At 42.9% G+C, this 16,106-nt stretch overlaps 1 protein-coding gene and 1 long non-coding RNA gene across 2 annotated transcripts in view; one reads left to right on the forward strand and one right to left on the reverse strand.

The window, feature by feature from the left end:
• The window catches only part of LOC306982241, a 42,799-nt gene extending 40,094 nt beyond the window's left edge, over positions 1–2,705 (reverse strand). The window contains exons 1-2 of the long non-coding RNA XR_013794184.1: positions 2,663–2,705; positions 2,196–2,321 (exon numbers count right to left, since the gene is read on the reverse strand). This is a non-coding gene — a long non-coding RNA (uncharacterized lncRNA). The remainder of the gene's footprint in view (positions 1–2,195; positions 2,322–2,662) is intronic.
• Positions 1–3,337, forward strand: part of ptgfrnb (prostaglandin F2 receptor inhibitor b) — a 107,591-nt gene extending 104,254 nt beyond the window's left edge. Inside the window, exons 13-15 of the mRNA XM_079582010.1 lie at positions 1,492–1,610; positions 1,691–1,741; positions 3,008–3,337. Of these exons, the coding sequence (XP_079438136.1) occupies positions 1,492–1,610; positions 1,691–1,741; positions 3,008–3,120 (283 nt within the window). The 3' untranslated portion in view covers positions 3,121–3,337. The remainder of the gene's footprint in view (positions 1–1,491; positions 1,611–1,690; positions 1,742–3,007) is intronic.
• Positions 3,338–16,106: the final 12,769 nt, after the last annotated feature.

The following is a 16,106-nucleotide window of genomic DNA, read 5'->3' on the forward strand; positions in this document are numbered from 1 at the left end:
AACAGATGCTGCGGAAAAACTGAAAACTCATCAGCAAAAACAAACGCCACAGCCTCCCCATGTAATGTCACACCTTCACCTGGACAAGCAACACTCAAACATCTGCAGCGAGCGCATGTTTGTGGGCGGAGCCTCAAAAGGCCACGACGTCACCGAGTGAAGCGCTAACAACTTAATATTTACCTAATGAAATGAGTGAACCGTGCATTTATTAGTAAAAAAGACAATCAAACTTGCATATCAGTGTTAGAAGTCCAGCTAATCCACGCCTGCTCCTCAAAACAAATGGTCCAAACAGTGATGATCGTTTTCCTCTTCAAAGGTTTAAACTCTTCACCCGTGTGTGTCCTGGTCTCTGAGGCTCCACGAGTTTCTGTTTTGTTAGTGTGACTTTGTAGCTGATTTTACAGTAAAATCACCAGGTCCTCTTGGTGCCGCATGTGCCATCCTGTGCTTCCTGTTTGTTTGGGCCGAGTGTTTCCCTGGGATTGACCTGACAGGCGCTGCAGCTGCGCCAGGTCTGGCCAATTCTCATCAACTAAAACGCACATTAAATCGCCCTTTATTAAAATCACTATTAGATTAAAATTCGATTAACTGCCCAGCCCAATGCGAGGCACGCTTAAACAGCCGTCTAAATCTTTGAGCGCCTTTGCTCTCATTTCAAAATTACAAAATATTTTCACTTTAAATAGATATAACCTGTACAAAAAGATTCTCCTTCTCTTCCCGCGAGTCTGGCCTTAAAATAGATGCACCATTTATAAAAGTACAACTTATTTCTGAATGTAATGTATTCTAATTATATTTACATTCTTAAATGAATGAACACATGATTTAATATGTACAAATATATATAACTCAGAGTGTTTGGTTTCATCAGGAGCAGATCATGAACAAAACTGGAGATGTTTTTCTGCGCAAGAATCCTCCTGGCTGTTCTTAGGATTTGTCTTTGCAGAAGAACGTTTTCAGCTCAGACCAAAGCTCACAGCTCATTGTTTCTTATTATAATATTTGTTATTATTTTTGCATTAAAGACAAACAAACAATTACCCTGGGGATCTCAGCAAAATAAAAATAAAAAATAATAATTAAAAAAGTAAGTAAATGAATACATATACATGAGTACACGTAAACTAGGGGTGCAACTAACGATCATCTTGTAATCGGTCAATCTATTGATCATTTATTTATTTATTTTTTATTTATTCTTTTTTTATTATTCTTTTTATTATTGTTGTTATTATTTATTTATTTTTGATTTTTTTTCCAAAATGTTTTCTTTATTTTTTATTTTATTTTTTCCTTTTTTTTCCCTTTTTTTCCCCTCACATATAGCTGCTTGACAACGTGCCGATGGCGTAAGCTAAAGGGAAATGCCTGCTGGGGGCTCTATTCATGAAACCCACAATACACAAAGCACCATAACTACAAAAACAAATTGTTTCTCCAGTGACATAACCATCACGCTCCTTGTTTGTCCCGCAGTGACAGCGGCGAGTACCACTGCGAGGCCACGCCCTGGTACCTGTCCCCGTCCACCGGCGCCTGGACCGAGGCCGGAGAGCTCACCTCCACCAGGCTCTTCCTCACTGTGCGCTTCGCCGGTCTGTGCAGCGACTTCTCCCTCACTAAACAATCCAGTCTTAAAGATGTTGTTCACTAATATCGTCTCTTTTCTCTCCAGTTTGGGATTCGCTAAAGTTACCTCTTCTATACGGAGCGGTCGCATCTTTAGGTGAGGACTCGGGTTACACAATGTGGTAAAATACTGCGATAACACAACGATATATTACAGTACTAGGCCATGTCAACACAGTACTTTCTAAAAAACAATCACGTTCTTCATCAAATTGTATCAAAATGAGAAAAAACAGTAAATCTCAGACCAGTGATGTGTTGCTGAAGTTCTGCCTGAGGAAAAAGAAAAGTGCTGTTTCTTAATTAAAGAGTAAAAACACACTGCTTGACTCTCCAAAAAAGTGTCCACCTGGATTAAACTAATTGTTCTGATAACTAATACATATAAGTGAAGTTCTTAAAGGGATATTTCAGGATTTTTGACATAGGGCCTTGTGATTTCTGGAGACAGTCCTTATATTTCAAGAGTTTAGTGATGCTAGGCTAGTGCTAGGCTAGTGCATGTCTATGGTAACTACTAGCCTGCATTAAAAACAGTCTGACCCAAGCACAGTGCACCTGAGGCAAATCACTTATAGCACCAGACTAACCATATAAAAGTCTGTGTCGACTGAATAATGTTTGAAATATAACCGTTTTGCATTTTAAATAACTTATATTTGAGCAGCATCAGCTTCCTGGTTGTAGCTACACCAGTGGTTTCCAACCTTTTTTGCCTCACGTCCCCCTTGAGTCATGGATTTATACTCTGAGAACCCCTACCTTGAGGATTAGCCAATATTATTACAAAGTGACCAACTAAATTAATATTATACCGTATTTAACAGTGTGTTGTGTTCAAAATTAAGCTAAAATACTCTCAAAATCACACCATTTACTGAAAAACATCATTAAAACTAACTTTCCTTTGAAATTCTATTCAGTTTCACCTTCTTTTTTTATCTGAAATAATTCCAAGTACCCGCTGCAAAGTGCTCAAGTACCCCCAGGGGTCCCCGTACCCCTGGTTGGGAAACACTGAGCTACACAGCGGTGGAGTGATCTGCTCGGTTACCGGATCTACATTAGTTTGTTGGCATTTCTACGCATGGAATTCACAAAGGATATGGCAACGTTTTGAGGACGAGCCCATGATTTTGAAGAGGTTTTTAATGCAGGCTACTAGTTACCATAGATGTGCACTAGCCTAGCACTAGCCTAGCACTAGCCTAGCATCACTAAACTCTTCAAATCTAAGTGTATATTGTTATAGCCACACATTGTGCACCCCGACCTGTGACATTATCCATTCACGATCGGTCCTTTACACTCCTGACCCTGTGTGACGCTTTGTTTCCTCCCCTCCCTGGGTTTTGTCTGGCAGGCGTGGGCCTCTTCTCGCTCATCTTCGGCCTGGTGTGCGCCCACTGCTGCTGCCGCAACACGGCGCACACGCCCCGCTCCCGCAACAAGCTCCTGGACCTGGAGATGGACTGACAATCAGCCAACCCCGCGAGCTTCCAGTCCTGCCCGGCGCACCACAAGAACCACATCTCCGACGACTTCTGGGACCCCAAGCTGTTCCCGGAACGCGACGGAAACTGGGAATAAACAAGAAAACGACTTCCTAGAATCTTCACAGGTGCTTTTTCTAAAACTTCGGCAGGATTTCGCGGGGTTACAAGCTTCGTCTCTTCTTGAAAAATAACTTTGGGAATACCGTCACTGCCATTTTGGGAATTTTCTCGAGCGACCGCTAACGAGGGATGACGGCTAATAATGGCTAATGACTACGGAGGCCTAAGAGGGTCAAAACTTTGGGATTTCCCGTCTTGTTATGGGACTGCCGTTTCCGTTTCGAACAAGGCAGCGTCGCACGAGAATCGAGACTCTGATCTTCTAGTTTTTTGCAAATTTTAAGAGATTTTAAGACATTTTTAAGCTTTACACAGAGATATTATGCAGTTAGCGTGTCGGTGTGAGTACATTCTTCGGGGGAGAAACTTTTTCATTTCTTCCCCCGAGATTCTTTTCTAATCGTGTTGAAATGATGTTTTCCGTGCGTTTTTGTACTTCTTGGTGTGAGTGTTGTGAGATGCATGTGCCGGTTTTATCGAGTACCAGGATTTAAGGAAAAAAAAAAAGAATTGCCTTTTACATTTACAGTCATTTCTGCCACCGTTCAAGTTCGACTTTTGAAGCGTTTTTTTTTTTCATCGTTCCTACTGTCGATGCCTGTTCTCAATCGTCTGCCTTATTTCACACAAGAAACGTTTTAGCTCTTCATAAGCTTCGTACTACGTTTGTTTAGGGTCATTTTTCTTTATTACATTGAGAGTAAAGTGCAAGAAAAGGTGTCAGTGATTGAACATTTCAAAAATTAGGGTGAGGCTCCAAGTCTATCATCACAATGGTGAATATCTGGGCTGGGACGATACACTTTTATTACGATCCAAAATGTAACACGATACTGCAGGCCCCGATACTGTACAATACGATATATTCCAATGTCATTCAATTTAAATCTGATATTGATTAATACAAAGATCGTTGTCAGTGCAGTAAAACATTCACCTGTGTGTGTTTAAGAGAGGTTTAAACCGTGCCCCACCTCTATTAAAGCAGAACTGAGTAACTTGTTTACCTTAATAAATCCTCTCCGTAGTCCCTGTGGGGGTAATACAAGTGTTAATGGGATGATTGGAGGGTCTTTCATCTCCTCCTGGTGTCTCTTACCAGAAAACCGCAATTGCGACTTTCCAATACACACAAATGGAATCATGAGGAAGAAGCTAACGGGCTAACAGCGGGCTAGCACCACTTTAAACAGTATTTACAGCCAAGTTTGAGTGAAAAATTTCTCCATTGTGTAATTGGATGTACAATATCCCTCTGTCGTTTGGTCTTTTCTGTCAGTAGTATTTACTCTCACGACAGCATCATGCTACGACACCTGCAGTGGCACTAATGGCCTCTAGGGGCATGAGTTACTTAGTACTGCTTTGAAATAGTTTGCTCAACCATTTGGTAGAGCACACTTTATTGAATCATGTGTTGTTTATAATTCTGCCTACTACCAAGTGTGTAATACTCAAATTTTCCAGTTTAGGTAAGGGTTGGACTAGTTTGGACTGGTTTCGATCAAGTTTCGACTGGTTTGATCGAGTTTAGACTGAATTGTTCAGGTTTCGACTGGTTTCGATCAAGTTTCGACTGGTTTGATCGAGTTTAGACTGGTTTGATCGAGGCTGGACTGGTTTAGATCAAGTTTAGACTGGTTTAGATCATGTTTGGACTGATTTGATCGAGATTAGACTGATTTGATCAAGTTTAGACTGGTTTGATCAAGTTTAGACTGGTTTGATCAAGTTTAGACTGGTTTAGATCAAGTTTAGACTGGTTAAGATCGAGTCTGGACTGGTTTAGATCGAGTCTGGACTGGTTTAGATCGAGTCTGGACTGGTTTAGATCGAGTCTGGACTGGTTTAGATCGAGTCTGGACTGGTTTAGATCGAGTCTGGACTGGTTTAGATCGAGTCTGGACTGGTTTAGATCAAGTTTGGACTGGTTTAGATCAAATTTAGACTGGTTTAGACCAAGTTTGGACTGGTTTAGATCAAGTTGGGACTGATTTGATCGAGTTTAGACTGATTAGATCAAATTTAGACTGATTTAGATCAAGTTTAGACTGGTTTAGATCGAGTCTGGACTGGTATATGCTTCTTTTGACAACATTTAGACTGGTTTAGACCATGTATAGACTGATTTAGATCAGGTTTGGACCAGTTTAAAAAAAAATAAAAGTCTCCCAAATGGTTAGAAAATACTTTTTTATGGTTGTGGGGGAAACATTAAAGGGTTAAGGCCTGGAACAGTGATGCCGTTTTTAAGATTTTTTGTTGTGTGGAATGAATTACCGTCTCTACAGATATGTGCCAATTAAACAAGATTGGGAGGGGGCCACATTTGGATCCCGGGCCTCACTTTGGGCACCTCTAGTTTAAACCAATCAGCACTGAATCTGAACACAACTATCTTTGAGTCATAAACATTTGTATATATAAAAAAATGATGCTTTTCTCCAGCCCGAGTAAATACACAAAGCCCAGACTCTGCCCACGTTTTTGGAGCATATTAAAGAAATTAGAGTAGAATTCAAGAACTAGAAATATTTACAAGCACAGACCTCTACCAAGGCGCTCCTCTAACCTCGCAATGGTAAAGCTGCTGTGCCCAGACTTTGTGAAGTAAGACCATTAACAAACAAACGTGTATCAAAATGTTAGAATAAGAGGAACTGAAAGGCGTGGACCTCCACCAAGGCGCTTCTCTATCCTCGCAATGGCATTTCTTCGCCTTTTCACGTGTAGATATTGCATTGCTTCCTGGATAATAAGCAATAATGTCAAATCTTATGACACGCCCACATCATTTGCATGTCCCCAAAATGACAATTTGAACATTATTGTGTTGTTTTGTGTCATTACCGGACGCATATGGCTCATTTGCATAGACCACTGCAAACCTTTCCCCCCCATATACAGTAGATGCCTTCCCATTAAACGCACCATTAACTTAACATGTGTTTTAACATCATAAAGGAGCAAAGAGACGGAGGCGACTGCAATAACGGTGCTCGTGGATCTTATATTTTCAAACGAATAAATGCATTTGGACTGATTTCCGAAACCGCGGCTTGACGACACTTCTTTGATTTGTATCTGTCCAAAAGTCATTTCTACTTTTGATTTTTGTATCGCGTGGCTTCTGTTTCGACGGCACCGGTGTAACGTTTTTACAGTGTTGAGACGCAATATCTACAGTAATATCGGACGTGCCAAACGGAAATAGCAATAGACCGTGTGATACAAAGGCTGACCCAGTGTTTCTGCGATGATACAGATGTTTTTATAATAAATAGATTTATATTAAAGTGTGTCTTTGCTCCTGATTCCTTTTTAAATGTGAAACTTTCTTTTCTCTTAAATGGCATTTGTGTTTCTGCTGCTCTTGTGCTTCTCTTTGTGCTGAGTTGTTGTTTTTTTTCGGCCTCTTCCCTGAATCTGAATGAGAATCTGCAAAAGGAGCGGCCACTCGATCCGTCAAACACACGAGATGCGAGCGCGCCTTTAAAAGTGAAGGACTTCGGTGTTTATAGAGGCAGAAACGATCGGGTCGGGACCGAAAAGGCGTCAGAGAAAAGGGCTGTCTGCACCTAAGTGGGAAAAAACCTCCTGCAAAATGGTTTCGTTTTCTTTTAAAGCTTCGACATCTGGTTTCCCACAGAAAACCTGCAACTGTGGCCAGAGAAATGAACCGTAATGTGTCCAAAAGGGCTAAAAGAGGATAAAGAATATGGTTTTAAAAATGACTTTATTCATATAGGTTTGAGTAATCCTGTTTCTTCTTCCATTACTGAAGCGCTCCGACCTGTGTTTCCTCATGAATGGAACCTGAAGCCCATAATCTCTTTGTAATAATCTATGTTGCACTTTGTTGGTTAGAAAATGAAATGTTGATCTAAAATGGCTGAAACTAAATTTCTAGTTTCACTTCCTGGTTGCCACGCGATCTCAACATAAGCCCCTCCCATCCCCCCTCCTCTTGCTCCCCTTCGCTGCACAACTAAAAAGAACAAAAGCTGCCAGGGAAGTGCCGATCCGATATTCAGTGTTGGTATCTGTAGCCGATCCGGGCATTTTGTGAAGATCGGATTTGATGACGGGATCGGGTGCCATACACAAGATGGACGTGAATCTGTGGTTCTGGATCTGCAGATTCATGGCCTTCATGCTATCGCTAAGCTAGGCTACTATCGCTAACCTGTCGCTAACACCTGCTTCTTAAACACGTTCTAATTTGAAGTTCTTCCACACTGAGATATGTTCTTACCTGAGCTTAGACGAGTTGATGTGTACCGGTCTGGTCTTTGTGCCCGTGGAAGAGCGTGGTCGCCTCTAACTTCACGCCATTTGGAGCCATAGGAATATACTGGGAGAGGCCAAATGCTAACATCTTTTGTCATTTTGCGTGACTGAGGGTGTGCACAAAGACCAGACAGACGTATCAACTCGTCTAAGCTCAGGTAAGAACATATCTCAGTGTTGAAAAACAGTGGCCTGTTCCTTTAAGCCAAAACCTCTTTTTAGTTTATAAAAGAAAAGCCAACTGGTGTAACTACTGTAATATCCATAGGCTATAATATATAATGATATAAAAATATAAAAATACACGAAGACTAGATCGGGTCAGTATCGGCCAGCATGAACTGTCAAAATATCGGATAGGGAGCTAAAAAAAAAACTACTTTTTACTCCATGATGAAAGGATTAAGCTTGGCAAGAGATGGTATGTGGGACTAAATGCACAAGGAAAGCCCTTCTCTTTGGTCCTCATGGTGCAGAGCTGACACTGCTGTAATACCACCCCCTGGACTCCAAGAGACACTTGGTAAACAGGGTTCCAATGTTCTGCATAACTCGGAAATGAGGCCCTATGTCAAAAATCCTGAAGTATCCCTTTAATAAATGATGAATTGACACATGAACGATTCATTAGTTAAGTGTTAGTCACACTTAACTGACTTAACTACTACAGTTAACCTCTTTAACCCCCGCCTTAACCAAACTTTACCCAAGTCTCAAAGCTTCTCGAGTGTCATTTACAGCCTATAGGCCAGGGTAACGCCTCATTTGAAAGCTAAGACCTACAAAATGATCATGACCATTTTGTTGTTGTGATTTTGCAGTTTTTTTGTCATGGTTTTGCAGAGCTGACATTGCTGTAATACCTCCCCCTGGACTCCAAGAGACACTTGGCAAACAGGGTTCCAATGTTGACCTCCCTGGCACTGCTTAAAGGGACTATACAGAGTTTAAAGTATTTTCCTCCCTCTACATGTTCCAGCCATGTCCTAATGTGTAGAATGAGCTCAGACCTGTTCACCACAACTGCCTCTAAAATCCTTCACTGTCACTCAAAAAGTTGTTTATTCGGGTTTGCACGAGCTGAAGTAGTGAGTATAAAAATAACCAACTTGCATCTAGTCCCTTTAAAGAGTTTTTTTTTCCCTAGAAATTGCTATGGCCCATGTGATAACGCTGGGGTGTAATATTTTTAACCCCGCTGGTGTTTGTACATCAGCCTCCTGGTGCTTCCCGCCTTTTTGCCCTTTTAAGGAATAGGAAGAGGAGACTGAGCATTGATTATTATGAATGGGGCTGATCTCTGTTGTTTAGATCTATGGTGGGACCTCAGGAGGAGCACACGATGCCAAGAACAGCCATTGGAAAAGATTCAAAGATTACCCAGAGTTGCACGAATGGGTCGAAACACAACAAACCCAGTATTTCACTCCTTAAAGCTGATGTGCATAAAGAATGTTTTGCAGGACATGATCACAACTGACGCTAGAAAACATTCACGATGCTTCTTCCAAACTTGCTCAGCCCAGAACATCTCCCTCCCTCTCCCTCTCCCTCCCTCTCTCTCGCTGTCCATTTCTTTCATACTTCCCCGCTGCCTTTTCTGCTGATCAGAGCTTTGCGACGCACACACTCCTCCTCTGTCTTCGGGCGCGCCATCAATCCGCCGCTTCTCCTGGCGACCAAAGCAGAGGGAGGACGGTTTTCAGAGAGAACTTTGCTGAATAAATGTTTAATGATTTAGCTGCATTCTTCCCTTCCATCTTAAGACCAGTCCGGGGAGACGTTTGGCGTGGTCTGTCCCTATATCTGTCACATGGAGATTTTATTTATTTATTTGTTGTTTGCTAGATTCCCTCCCTGCTGCTGTCCCCTTTTCCAAACAAATACTTCATACCTAGACTGACTTAATGAGCCTTAAACAAAAAAGACAAGGCCGTATTTCCCACAAATAACCAGAGGTGGGTCGTGCTAATGGTGCTAGGCTAGTGCTAGGCTAGTGCATGTCTATGGTAACTTGTAGCCTGCATTAAAAACAGTCCAAGCACAGAGCACCTGAGGCAAATCACTTCTAACACCAGACGACCCATATAAATGTCTGTGTCGACTGAATAATGTTAGAATTATAACCATTTTGCATTTAAAATAACTTATATCTGAGCAGCATCAGCTTCCTGGTTGTAGCTACACAGCGGCGGAGTGATCTGCTCGGTTACCGGATCTAGTTTGTTTACCTGCGGCCGCTTTACTACACGTGGAATTCACAAAGGAGCTTCTACAAATCAGATATGGCAACGTTTGGAGGACGAGCCCATGATTTTGAAGAGGTTTTTAATGCAGGCGGCTAGTTACCATAGACATGCACTAGCCTAGCACTAGCCTAACACCACTAAACTCTTCAAATATAAGGACTGCAGGCTGCAAGGAGCCGCTGAGGTGGCTAGAGCATCTGTTCCGGATACCTCCTGGTCGCCTCCAGGCATGTCCTATTGCATGTCCTACGAGGCCTTGTGGAAGACCCAGGACACGCTGGTGGGACTATGTGTGGCCTGGTGTGGCCTCGGGGTCAGAACAGCTGCAGGAGGTGAAGTCTGGGCCTCTCTGCTCAGGCTGCGCCTCCAAGACCCGGCCCAGGAAGAAAATGGATGGATGGACAAAAATAAAACTAACAACAAAACCAACAACACTCTGCATAACTCGGAAATGAGGCCCAATGTCAAAAATCCTGAAGTATCCCTTTAATAAATCATGAATTGACACGTGAACAATTCATTAGTTAAGTGTTAGTGACACTTAACTGACTTAACTACAACAGTTAACCTCTTTAACCCCCGCCTTAACCGAGCTTTACTCAAGTCTCAAAGCTTTTCGAGTGCCATTTACAGCCTATAGGCCAGGGTAGCGCCTCATTTGAAAGCTAAGAACTACAAACTGATCATGACTTTTTTGTTGTTGTGTTTTTGCAGTTTTTTTGTCACGGTTTTGCCTTTTCTTGTTGATTTTGTCATCGCTTTTTCCCCTCGCTTTTCAACACTTTTTATTGGTGTTTTTGTCCCTTTTTTGTTGTATTTTCATCCTCGTTTTCGGCGCTTTGTTCAAGAAGCTTTTAGATTTGGGTAAAGATTTCCGAGGTTAAAGTAATTGTGTTGAAATGTTGTAAGTGAAGGTTTTTCTCTTCTCTGTTTTGAACATGACCATATATGGGCGTTAGCTGCATCTGTTCCTGTGTTTTAATCTACAGTATCAGTGATGTTTCCCTCCCGCCTGCAGCGTCTCGCCCTCACAGCTCGGAGTGAGGGGTTTTTGACAGCAGACTCGCGTTACCCAAAGTAAGTGCTGGATGTGGAGAGTTGGAGAAAGAGTCCTGGGAGAACAGAGAACAGACCACCACCGGCTACAGAAGCACCCGAAACACCAGAAACACCAGAAACACCAGAAACATGAGCCGCGTCTTTAAAAGCATCGCACTCGGAGACGACACATCAGACGGGACGAGCACAAAGACACACACAGACACACACAGACACACACAGGCGCTCACGGGACGAGGTGGAGGAGACGGAGCTGCCAGATTGAGAGGCGTTCTGGACATGGAGGGATTGTCAGACACTCAGAGATGTCAATTTCAAAACTCTTGCTGCAGGTTATTGATATGAGAGAGAAAATGTGCTTTATTTAAAACCCCCACCTTTACCTGAGCACGATTTCTCCTGTTTGGCTTTAGCGAAATCCAAAAGTGTCAAAAATGAGACGACAACAAGGGTGAAAATGCAACAAAAGACAAAAAAGGATGAAAATTGAAAAGCGTGAGGAAAAAGCTCCATTTAGATGAGCTTTGTTGGTCTTAGCTTTCAAATGAGGCGTTACTCTGGTCTGTTGGTGGGTTGCAGGCTCTAGAATGTGATGATGTCACCAGACCAGTGGGGGTCCGGCCCTCCAGTGTTCATTTTGACAACATATTTTTAATTTAGTTTTAGTTTTAGTCTTAGAAAATGTAACTAAATTTACGACGAATTCAGTCGACTTTGCATTTATAATATTCATTATAATCATATTTAATCTGGTTCCTCTGCTTCATGGAGCTGCTCCACATGAACAAAGCTCAGAGCTGATCCTTTGGCAGAGAATTTACATGATCTGAGGCTCTTTCAGACGCTCAATATAAGTTTGGATGATTTTAGTCTCTCCTTTTCATTTTTATTTAGTCTGATTTTAGTCGACTAAAACATCTGGACATTTTAGTCATAGTTTTAGTCTCATAAAAAACTTTTAATTTAGTTTTAGTCCAATTTCAGTCGTCAAAAATATCACTTTGACTAAAATTAAGACTAAATATTTTAGTCGACGAAATGAACACTGGTGCCCTCCATCCTGAAGCCTCTGGCCCTCAGGATGATTATGAGGAATATTATTATGCAAATAAGAGCTCAAATACTTGTTAAAATACTGGAAAAATGTGAGAAACAGTGTGTGTATTTTAAAAATGTCCTGGCAGAACATCCCACTTGGTCATATTATAAATGTAAACGGGGGTTCAAGACCAAAAGTTGGTCGCAGAACAATTTTCAATTTTATTCAACATTTTCCATCTGAAACATGGGAACACGAACAGTTTGTTAAAATGTTTGTTATTGGGTTGTTTTGATCACGATTTCAGTCTTGTTCAACAAAAACTTGATTGGAAATACAATTACAGTTTTGTGTTTGTCATCCTGGGGTAATGTTGGTCCTGAAGCCACTTAAGACCCACTGATGTAAAACATTGGTATTTGCAGAAAAAATGTCTTTACTTTCGGCTGTAATGAGGTTCGGCCCCTGGTGTTTTGGCAAAGATGAAAATCGGCCTCCATGACTCAAACTTGCCCACCCCTGGTCTTTAGGCTGTGACCTTGGATGGATTGGGGTCAATCTGAGCTGGAGAAAATGCACTCGGTTAAAGGAACAGGCCACCGGTTTTCAATAAAGAGGTGGCCTGAGGCATTTGATCTTTGATATAGGTAATAATATTCCTCCAAATCATCTTGAGGGCCGGAGGCTTCATGATGGAGGGCCTGGCGTTGCCTTACAACATAGTTCCCCTTTTTATCTGCTTTAATTTGGAGACTTGGATCGTGTAACCACTCACGTAACTGTATTTAAATAGAGAAAACATGGAGGAGTTTCACCCCCGTGTGGCCCCCTACAGGAGAGGAGGAGACGCTACATGCTAACAACATCTCAACAAAGACCAGGCAGGTACAACTCGTCTAAGCTCAGGTAAGAACATATCCCAGTATGGAAACACGGGGGCCTGTTCCTTTAAGGATGAAGAAGTTTTCAAATGCTTCAAATTATGAATATATTATTAAAGATGCAGAGACTTGGAGAGGAGCAAAGTGGTTCAACAGCCCATAAATGCTTCAAAAATGGACAATACCAGGAAGCTATGCTAGCAGGGTCGTAAAGGGTGAGTTTGATCCATTTTTTACTCATGACATTAAGACTAAGACGTTCAGGGAGAAAAATAACAAAAGTCTCACAGATAAAGCCTCTTGGATACGGCGGTGTTATTTACCCAGGTCACCACTGGGCCGCCTAATAATAAATCTCTGCCCCCCTACCGCGCCCCTCCCCCAGTGGGACGTCCTGACTCCGCTGTTGACAGAGTTGCCATGGGAGCCACTTAACACGGGACCAAGTCCGCGGCGGCGCTGTGGGCAGGAGGGAGGGCGGTGCCCTTCGTGTTTATTTCTCATTCCAATTTAATTGTTCTAAATATCGGCGACTTGAGGCCACAGTTTCAGACCCTGCACTTTGTCCGGAGTAGAGTCGCTGCTCCTTCACGTCGAAAGGAGCAGCTGAGGTGGCTCGGGCATCTGCTCCGGATACCTCCTGGTCGCCTCCCTCGGGAGGTGTTCCAGGCATGTCCTAGTGGGACAAGGCCTCGTGGAAGACCCAGGACACGGTGGTGGGACTATGTCTCCGAGCTGGCCTGGTGTCGCCTCGGGGTCCCCCCAGAACAGCTGGAGGAGGTGTGTGTGGATCGGGAAGTTTGGGCGTCTCTGCTGAGACTGCTGCCCCGCGACCCGGCCCCGGATGAAGCGGAAGAAAATGGATGGATGGAAATCATGAGACAACAGATGACAACTCCTGTGGCTCCCAAGATGATGATTTTTTTAACCCATAAATCATAAATGACCCCTGACCCCGCTGCCACCTCGTGATTTTCTTTCTAGATCCGCCCCTGAGCCTGAGACTTTCTAGCTGGGAGGCAAAAGCGGCACCCACTCCGCCCAAACTGTATAAGAAGCTCGAGTGTCAGCCATTATTTAGAGGTAACTTCTATTCAGTCTTCACTCAAATGTTAAAGCTCAGTGAACTAAATCTCAGCCTTAAACTTAAACTGCAAATATCTCTCTTTATTCCCTAAAATGTGAACGCTGTCCTGATGCTCCTGCTGCTCCTGCTGCTCCTGCTCTGCAGAGAGAAACCAGCCTGAGCCCCACTGATTGATAAATGCCCTTAATCTAAACAGAGAAGGTGCCATCTCCCCCTGTGCCTCTCTCCTATCCTTGTATGGGCCAGTCCCGCGACAGACACTGGTTCTGCTGTCGCTAAAACAAAACACTGGTTACAATAGAGCCGCGCTGTCCCGTCCATTTATACAGCGCTCTGACAGACGGGCTTAGGCCGGGATCAACCGGGGCTGATGGAGATGGAGAAGTCACGGGATGTGACTGTACAGACATTTAAAGTGCAACATTATGAGGCGCACATGGGAAACACGATCAAATATCTTACTGTAAGTCCACCTTTAGATCTGCAGTTTATCATCATCAAGATCAAGATGAACTGTGAGGATAAACATAATAAAACTCCATGGAGAAGGAAAAAAGAGTTGTTTGCAAAGGATATTGTGAAGGTAATGACATTTGCTGGTGATATAGTTTGATAAGTTTAACCTTTCAAATTTGTAAACATCATTGGCTTTACCCAAATCGAAAAATTTCCTGAAAAAAGCATCAAAATAGTGACAAAAACGAGGATGAAAACGCAACAAAAAACAAGATTTAAAAAAAAAGTGACAAAACGTGTGGGTTTTTTTGTAGGTCTTAGCTTTCAAATGAGGCATTACCTCGGCCTATAGGCTGTAACCTCCAGTCGAGAAGCTTTAGATTTGGGGAAAGCCGCTACAGTCCTGAATGCGAGTGAATCTACAATGTTATCTTAGACAGAAAATGAAGTGCTTGATATTTGGAGTTTGTGCTCATTTTTTGAGTAGGGTTAGACCAATGGGTGAGGAAGGCGCTTCTCTATGGCAAAGGCCGCTGGCTGCTCTGCTTTATGCCCACGACACTGGGGGCCGCCATTGCTGTAGTACCTCCATATCGCCACCAGGCCCCCATTGAAAAGCATTGGAGTTTAGACACGTTAAAAACAACTTTAACGCCTGGTTTAAATTTTTTCAACACTAGACTAGGCTAGATATTCCTCCTGAGATAACGCTGGGTATTTAAGAAACCAGGCTGGTTTTCGTAAATCTCGTACTTAATGAGGGCCGGACTGTTAGCATTGGAGCAGCGCGAGCTACACGTCACGCAAGGGCCGAGTCTACGGTGAAGATCCCGCCCTTATGCCCTTTTTAGGAACATGCTTCGTCAGAGCTGGGGAGGAGGAGTCTGTAAATCCTCCATGAATTCCCCCACGAGCGCTGTCATTATGGTAAACGGGGAGGAGTGAGCAGAAGACGTCCATTATTTCTTACAGTCTATGCTGTATGGTCCTCATGGCGGGAGCTGACATTGCTGTAATACCGCCCCCTGGTGGTCAGGGGCGGCTCCAAGAGACACTTGGGAGCATTGATTCTAATGAGACTTCAAATGTCCCAAGAACAGCTTAAAAGCCTGGCTCCAAAGAGTTTTTCTTTCTCTAAAAATCGCTTTGACCCATGTGACCCATGTGACCACGCTGGGGGAGGGGAAATACTTTTAACCAGGCTAGCTTTTGTTGATCAGCCCGAAATTTGGAAGCATTTTCAGTGCATTGACTGGCTCCAGGGCCTGTCAATCAAGCTCTGTGGAGGCTCCACCCACCTCACCAGTGCAGGGCTTCCCGCCTTTTTGCCCTTTTACGGAACAGCCGGCATAGGGGGAGACAGGGCGGCCATTACGGTTCACACACGACTCGGGAACCTTCATAATGAATGGGGCTGAATGGGACGCGCTCATCTTTATTATATTATATCTATGGTTTGGACTAATAATTTGCCATTGACTTTTGTCTTTACGTGTTCAAGTTTATTTCTTTGTTATTTCAAGACAGTCCAAACATTATATCTTTTATGAAATATTAACATTGTAGCCCCAAAAATGTGCGTTTATTTGATTATGTTCTGGTTTGAAGAGTTTTTAGATCAATGAGGAGCCAAACCAAACGTTGCTAATGATACTCCATCCCCTTTTATGCAAAACCCCTAAACAATCAAAAGTAAAAGCCATTCTACAAAACTTACCTATCTGCCTGAAGGATCAAGGTGAGCTCCTGTCAAACTGCCGCCCTCTGCTGGTGAATCCTGGCAAA

Source organism: Gobius niger (genome assembly GCF_951799975.1).
Source record: "Gobius niger genome assembly, chromosome: 23".
NCBI lineage: Eukaryota > Metazoa > Chordata > Actinopteri > Gobiiformes > Gobiidae > Gobius > Gobius niger.